This window comes from Petaurus breviceps, unplaced genomic scaffold (assembly GCF_028583685.1).
Source record: "Petaurus breviceps papuanus isolate PSGF00001 unplaced genomic scaffold, PetGlider_PUasm1.0 179, whole genome shotgun sequence".
In the NCBI taxonomy this organism is placed as follows: domain Eukaryota; kingdom Metazoa; phylum Chordata; class Mammalia; order Diprotodontia; family Petauridae; genus Petaurus; species Petaurus breviceps.
In genome coordinates this window covers 9,219,269-9,227,758 of record NW_027185779.1, presented here as the reverse complement: position 1 = coordinate 9,227,758, position 8,490 = coordinate 9,219,269, and the positions used below count along the sequence as shown (strand labels likewise).

At 39.2% G+C, this 8,490-nt stretch overlaps 1 protein-coding gene across 1 annotated transcript in view; it reads left to right on the top strand.

Annotated features, from left to right (window-relative positions):
* The window catches only part of NECAB1 (N-terminal EF-hand calcium binding protein 1), a 238,226-nt gene that overhangs the window by 192,476 nt on the left and 37,260 nt on the right, over positions 1 to 8,490 (top strand). The window contains exon 6 of the mRNA XM_069086671.1: positions 5,747 to 5,883. Coding sequence (XP_068942772.1) covers positions 5,747 to 5,883 — 137 coding nt within the window. The remainder of the gene's footprint in view (positions 1 to 5,746; positions 5,884 to 8,490) is intronic.

The following is an 8,490-nucleotide window of genomic DNA, read 5'->3' as shown; positions in this document are numbered from 1 at the left end:
AGGAGGAGGAGGAGAACAACAACAACAACTTGTAAAGAGAACAGTACCTACCCTTAAGGAACTTGCATTCTTTTTTAATATTTTTTTCTCCCCAATTACATGTAAAAGTAATTTTTAGCATTTGTTAGTTTTTTTTAAGTTCCAAGTTCCAAATTTTATTCCAATCTCCCTCTCTCCCCTGAGACAGTAAACAATCTGATAAAGGTTATACTTGTTCAATCATGTAAAATATTTCCATATTAGTAATTTTGTGCAAGAAGAAAGAGAAAAGGAAGGAATGGAAGGAGGGAGGGCGCGAGGGAGGGAGAAAGGAAGGAAGGAAGAAGGAAAATAGTATGTTTTGGTCTGTATTCCAAGACCACCAGTTCTTTCTCTGGAGACAGATAACATTTTTTATCATGAGTCCTTTGGAATTGTCTTGGATCATTGTGTTGCTGAGAATAGCTAAGTCATTCACAATTCTTCATTGTACAATATTGCTATCACTGTGTACAATATTCTCCTGGTTCTGCTCACTTCCCTTTTTATCAGTTCATGTAAGACTTTCCAAGGTTTTTCTGAAATTGTCCTACTTGTCATTTCTTATAGCACAATAATATTCCATTACAATCATATGCCACAACTTAAGGAACTTACATTCTAATAAAGGAAAATAATATGTGAGGAGATCTGGAGAATGAAAGGTAGTAGTTGCATGGTGTGATCAGTAGAGACCTGATTCTGTGAAAGATAAAATAAAAGCTCAGTTAACAGAACCCCACAATGGGAAGAAGATTCCAAAGGGGTGGAAGTTGAAGGGGGTGAGGAGGTTAAAGATGAGTGTTATATTCTGAGGGCAGGAAGCATGGTATAGACTTATCTGGAAAACCATCCATTACCTCACACTGAGATTTCAGTCTGCTAAAAAAAACAGTATCTTTTTTTCACTTTCTTTGTTCCTATTGTAACGTGTTTTTTCTGGCTTCATTCTGAAAAACAAATTTCTTACATTTTCCCCCTCCCCCAGGGTTCTCCAGTACCCTAATAGGGCTGGGGTAATCTTTGTTCTCTGCATTTGACTAGAGCCCCCTAATTGTGTTCCTCAATCTGAGGGATCCAGGGACTACCATCCCAGTTCTATTTAACCATTTAACATCAGAATAGCTTTCACAAAGGAATGTCACTGCAAAAGTATACTTAAGAACAAACCTATAAACATTTTCTCTAACACCTTAGGGGAATAATCCCCCCTATTCTACTTCAGTCTCTGAGTAAGGGAGGGGGATTAGCCTTGTAGTTTAACTCAGTTCCAACATAGCATTATACCCACCAAGTCAAGTTCAAAGCTCCCTATGCTCCTAGATCCTCATGGATTGAGGTACTAGGTTGGGGATTCCACCTCCTGCAGGTAGAATTGAAAAAGGACAGATAAAACTGACCAAAAGTTCCAGCCTTTTTCTTGAGGCCTTGTGGCCTAAGGGAGGTTGGAAGGAAGGAGGTGGCCCTCAAAAGCACTTCCCTCCCTTACTGCATGGGGTTGCCTGCTATGAGAGAAGGAGCCCTTTACCTCAATACTCCAATGCAAGAAAAAGCTTGACTGACCTCTTTAAGTTCATAGAGTTCCAACTACACTGGAAAAAGAAAAATTCTACTTCCCATCACCCAATAGTGATACCGGAAAAATGTCCATGCATGAGTCAGTTCTCCTATTTCCCAGGGGCAGATCCCAAGCACCTAATAAAAAACAACCATTTTAGATGGTCTGAGAATGTGCCAAACCCTGCTGTTGGATTTTACATCACAGGTTCTTAACCTGTCTGTGTGTGTCATGGTGTATCAGCAATGCAATATTCACAATGCCTACAGCAATTATAAATATGCTGATGTGGTTATTAATCACAAAATATATCAGACTCTCTATATGGGGGATAAAACTAGAACATTTATTAAAATACCAAATGACTGAGTCCCATAACCCTTACACATGGGCCTCTTGCCAACCTTGTGAAACCTATGGAATCCTTCTCAAAGTAATGTTTTTAAATGCATAAAACAAAATACAGAAGATTACAAAGGAATCCAATTATACTGAAATACAGTTATTAAAATATTTTTAAAACAAGTTCCTGGACCGCAGGATAAGAAGCCCTGCTTTAAATCATTTGGCTTCATGAAATCTTAAGCTATTGATCAATCAATAAACATGTATTAAGTGCCTACTATGTGCCAGGCACTGTGTTAAATGCTAGGATACAAAAAAAAAAGCAAAAGACAATCCTTGCCCTCAAGGAGCTTCCAATCTTATGTGGGAGACAGCATGCAACCAAATATATACAAAGCAAGATATTTATAGTATAAATAGGAAATAATTAACTGAGGGAAGGCATTGGAATTAAGGGACTGACTACTAACCTGTAGTTGATACAATGTCAGCTGGAACTTAAAGGAAGCCAGGAAGGTCAATAGATGGAACAGAAGGAGTGCGCTCCAGGCATAGGGGATAGCCACCCCAAAAGCCCAGAACCAAAGAGGTGGAGTGTCTTATTCATAGGACAGCAAGGAGGCTAGTGTCACTGGATTGAAGAGTATGGGTCAGAGTTTAAGGTGTAACAAGACTGGAAAGATAGGAAGGGGCTAGGAAGAGCTTTTAATCCTAAACAGGGTATTTTGTATTTGTTCCTGGAGGCAATAGGAAGCCAGTGGAGCTTATTGGGGGAGGGCTGCTGGGTGACCTGTGCTTTAGGAAAATTAGTTTGGTGGCTTAATGGAGTATTGGTTGGAGTAGAAAGAGACTTGATACAGAAAGACCCATCAGCAGATTATTGTAATAATCCACACATGAGGTGATGAAGGCCTGCACTAGAGTGATGTCAGCATCAAAGGAGAAAAGGTTTTTGAGAGATGTTGCAAAATAATAAAATAAAATATGAAATAAAAAGATGTTGGCAACAGTTTGGATGTAGGGAATGAGAGATAGTTAGGAATCCAGGATGAAGAATTTGAGAGACTGGGGTGATGGTGTTGCCCTCTACAGTGATCAGGAAGGTAGTAGGTGGGGATGGTTTAGACAGAAAGATAATGAGTTCTGTTTTGGACATATTGAGTTTAAGATGCCTGCTAAGACCTCCAGTTCAAGATGCTAAAAGGCAGTTAGAGATGTGAGATTGGAGGTCAGCAGAGAGGTTGGGGCAGGAAAGGTAGATTTGAAAATCATAGGCATAAAGATAGTGATTAAATCCATGGGACATGATGAGATCACAAAACAACACAACCACAGAATAACACAAAATAACAAGACATCAAAACACATACACACCGCTGCTTTAACAGGTAATACCTCCTTTCCTTTCTAAACCCTGTACTCATTTTATTGCACAATTGAAACAAAAAACTTTTGAGATCACTAAAATTATTTAGCAATTGTTTTATTCATTTTGTTGGTATAGTGATTGTTGTTGGTTTTGCTATTGGCCAAACCTGATAGCAATTTAATGAGGAAATGCTTGTTTGGTGTCTCCCCTTCAACACACATGAACCTGATCTCATTAATTGATCCAAGAAAAGGGTTTGAATGAACTTGGATAACAAGAAGAGGCAATATAGACAATTTAAGGAATAAAACCACTTTACTGTGGTGTGTAGAAATCACCTTAAAAGAGAAAGGTGCTATCTGAGCTGTTCGGAAAATAATTAATCTTCAGAACATGGGCATTTTAGTCATGAAACTGATTTCTGTGTTTAGGTCTGTGATCAAATGGGTCTTTTCCCTAGCAAAACTGAGATCCACTTCTGTTCATAAAAAGGAAGAATCATGTAAGGTTTCATATAGGAGGTAGCGCAGGAGCTTGACCTTGAAAGAGGAGTAAGATTTTAGAGTATTCTAAGTATAGGCAATAGGCTGAGCAAAGACAAGGAAGATGGGAGGGGTTAGGGAAAGATATTGGTGGGGGAGGGGAAAGGGAATGAATGGGACATATATTCAGGAACTATTATCCAAGTGAAAGGTATGATGGCCTGAACTAGGTCTGTAGCCTTCATTCTCGAAGAGGACCATGACATCAGGGAATGATGACATGACTTACAGTTTACTTGGATTTGAATGAGGGAGGGCTGTGCAAGGTCACTAGCCTCACTTTCTTCTCCAGAGCCATCTAGATCCAGTGGCCAAATAGTTATTCAGGATGACTGCAGATAGTCCAAGATACAACGGGAGACCCTGGTCCTTTTAGGCTGAGTTCTTTTCAGGTTCTCACTTTGAGGGAGGTAATGCTCATTCAGTGAATAGACCTCTTTAAGAAGTGAGCCAAGGGATAGCTCCTTTAATTAAAAAAAAAATCAAACTGGGAGGGGAAGACCTTCAGGGTTGCTGACCAAAAGAGAAACAGTTACTATTTACTATTTACATTTATTCTGTGCTAGGAGGGCAGGGACCTATTGTCCAATCTATGAGCTCCAGAGTGAATTGGGTTTAAAACTAGGTCTTTGAAAAAGAAATCTAGACAGTAAACCCCAAGTTAATGACGAAGCTTTCAGCCAACAAAATCTACCTTCTTTGGGCAGAGCACCCTGAGGCGAAGGGAGGGACAGGGAGAGAGAGAAAGGGAAAGGAAGGGAGTTGGGGGAGGGGGGCGGGAAGTTTGTAACCATGGAAATGGAAAGGAAAGGAGGAAGACTGATAAATTTGAGGGAGTTGAGAAAGAAGAAAGTCCAGTAATATAACAGAACTGAGAAGAGGGAAAGTAGACTAGACATGGTGATTCATTAAACGGAGCAAGGAACAAGGAGGAAGCCAAAGGGGCTGATGAGACTAGATAGAAGTACTGCTGACGAAAATAGGGATGTGAAGAAGAGGAAGAAAAAGGGCTTTAGAGAAGTGAGACCTCTCCAAGTTTAATGAGCACCAGGATGCCTGTTCTGTGTCTCCTTGGCCCACCTAGGGAAAAGAAAGGTAAGTACCACAGACAACAGCAGCATCAAGACCTCCTTCCTCTGACCAGACTAATCTAGGCAGGGTGAAAGGGGATGTGTGTCTATAAGTCCCTGGGCACTTCTTTGAACATGTCTCAATATTTCTGCCTACACTAAAGATTTTGTGAGTGTGAGCTTATTTGGTTAAGGTGCTGCATTGAAGATTATGGAAGACCAAGGCTGGGTGACTGGAAGATAAACAGATGCAAACTCAGTAGGCCATTTAACTTTGTCATGTCAAACATCTTTTTACTGAGATTCTTAATAAAGCTCTACAGAAATTTCTTTGGCATCAGGAGCTGCTTTCTATATATACATCAAAAGGAAATTAAGCCAGCTCCTGAGAGTGTGATTGTACTTAGATGGAAAAGGGGACCTAATACACTTCCTGACTTGACTGTCCATAGGAATTAAATTTGTTATGAATAATTGTCAGATTGAATCTTTTTCCAGAGAATTTTTTCTTCTTTGCTGCAGTTATTTCTTCTATAATTCCACTAAATTTTACCCTATATCTAGACCTTGAGGCTCAATGAATCTAAGTATAAATGTTATACAATTCAGCATTGACTTTTGCTTCATTTTGTTCTGTTTCATGAAAATTTGTTATTCCATTTCTTTCTCTGGAATATCTTCCATCAATTCTAGTCTTGTTTTTTTCTCACCTCTTCTCTCCTTCTGTCTTCCCTGTCTTTCTAGGGGTGATTAGAGGATGGAGAGGCTGTAGGAGTGGAAATACATGCATTTTACTTTTCTCCTTCACCCCAAACTCTCACTTCATCTACTTCTGTCATTTTAGGACTATCAAGAGGCCTCCAACTTGGAACAGTTTGTTACTAGGTTTTTGTTGAAGGAAACCTTGAACCAGCTGCAATCTCTGCAGAATTCCCTGGAGTGTGCCATGGAAACCACAGAGGAACAAACTCGCCAAGAGAGGTAAGCAGCATGTTTCTCCAGAATGCCCTTTAGGGACAAAGGGACTAGTGGAAATCTACAGGGGCTTGAAAAGAAATAGCCTAGGTACAAAAATGAGGAAAGGTAAATTCTGAGACACCAGAGGACTGCTTTCTTCAAACTCTAGCTCTAAAACACCTAAATAGCATTCCTTTTTGGTATCTTTCAGATAAATCAGAGGGAGTTGAGAATGAAGTAGGCCCAGTGATATAAAAGAATAGAGAAAATGAAGAAAAAATAAAGATGGGTGTCATGGAGCCTCAGAGTGCTGAAATCAGAATAGTCTGCTCATACGCAAATGAAAGATGGCCAACAAAAAGGAAAAGGTTAATTATACAAATCAGTTTCAACCAAAACATTACTAAGGGTCATTACCATCCAAGTCATCATTGCAATAACATTCTAAGTATGGGAAGAAATTTAGAAAAGAAAAATAAAGGATTATCATTTGCTATGTTCACTCCCAAATTGTTTTAAACTCAGCAACATTGTTCATTAGAATTAAAGTCCAACACTCAGCATGTTCCGCCAAGCATAGTTATATGGATTCGTTTAGGGTGTAGTTTTTCAACATGTCACACATCGCAGAATCTGACTAAGATGGGACTTCAGTCAGTCTCTAGGCCAGTCTAATCATGGTAAGGAAGTCCCTCCACAGTGTAATCATGGTAAGGAAGTCCCTCCACAACATACCTCCAGCCTTTGCTTGAAGACCTTCAATTACAGGAAACTCAATACTTTCTGATTCGGTTCATTCCACTTCAAGATAGCTCTCTTAGATAGTCTATTTAATTGTTTTCCTGATATTAAGCTTAAATTGGTCACTTTCACCCACTGCTCCTAATTCCTGCCCTCCCAGACAATGCAAAACAAATCTAATCCCCTTTCCACGTTCTTCTCCCTCAGGCTTCTCTTTTCCAGGTTAAACATGCCCAGTCCCTTCAACGAATATTCATATAAAGTAAACTCAAGATTCTTCATCATATTGGTTGCTTTTCCCCTTGATGTGTTCTAATTTACAATATCCTCCTTAAATTCTGAGTACAATACTCCAGATATCATCTGACCAGAAGAGTGGAAGAATCATTTCTTTTCCTGAAAACTGTTATCTTCTTTAATTAATGTAGCCTAGAATTTTATTATTTATCTTTATTTTCACATCATACTGTTAACTAACATTGAACTTGCAGTCCTAAAATATACTAATAAAAACAGCATCATTTGTAGCGTTGCAAACAAGATTTGGAAACAACTTGTGGCGTATCACTATCAAGTCAAATTGCAAAGAGTTGAAGAGTGAGGGGATCATGAAGAGGGAAATATAGCTGGCAATGGACCACGCTTTCTAGAAACTTAGGGGTCAAGGGAAGAAGAGCTAGGACAACAACTTATTTTTTTTATTATTTAATATTTTATATTTCACCAATTACATGTAAAAATAATTTTTAACGTTTATTTTTTTTTAATTTTGAGTTCCAAATTCTCTCCCTTCCTCCCTCCCCTCCCCCCCTTATTGAGAAAGCAAACAATTTGGTATAGGTTGTACATGAGTAGTCCTGCAAAACATATTTCCACATTAGTCATGTCATGAAAGAAAACACACCAAAAACATGAAGAAAGATAAAGCAAAGAAAAAGTATGCTTCAATCTATATTCAGACTCCATCAGTTCTCTCTAGAGATAGATAGTATTTTTTATCATAAGTCCTTTGGAACTGTCATTGTATTGTTAAGAATAGCTGAGTCATTCACAATTGATCATCATACAATATTGCTGTTACTGTGTACACTGTTTTCCTTGTTCTGCTCATTTCATTTTTCATCAGTTCATGTAAATCTTCCTAGGTTTTTCTGAGAGCATCCTGCTCATCATTTTTTTTTTTTTTTTTGCTTTTTGGAGGGGGAAGGCTGGGCAATTGGGGTTAAGTAACTTGCCCAAGGTCACACAGGTAGTTTTGTGTTAAGTGTCTGAGGCTGGATTTGAACTCAGGTCCTCCTGACTCCAGGGTTCTATTCACTGAGCCACCTAGCTGCCCCTGCTCATCATTTCTTATAGCACAATAGTATTCCATCACAATCATATACAATTACTTGTTCAGCCATTCCTCAATTGATGGACATCCCCTCAATTTAGGACAACATTTTTAGAGGGTAGAAATGATGGGGATGGGATCTGAACCCCTAAAAGGAAAAGACCATGTGTTTGGAATCTGGACCCCAAAAAGGAAAAGGCCCTGAATTTTTCCACACAGCCCAGATCCCTGGCATTATCCTGAGGCATCACCCATCCCAGTAATCCTTCCAGCTCCCCTTTCATTGTAGTCCACCTGCCCAATCCTACATTCCCAGTTACCTCTGACTCAGCCCAGCCCTTCATTATCTGTTAACTCAGGACCAGGCTACTTCCCATTCCTTAATCCTACCTAGACCCCTCCTCTGTTACTTCTGGGTCACTCCAGGCTATTTGCCACTCCTTGATCCCATCCAAATCTTCCCACAATCTTTTTCCCTATAAAAAAAGGTCAGTCTTGTCCCTACCAAATACACAGATTCTTAAAATCTCACTGCTTCTATTGGCAACAAAATAAGT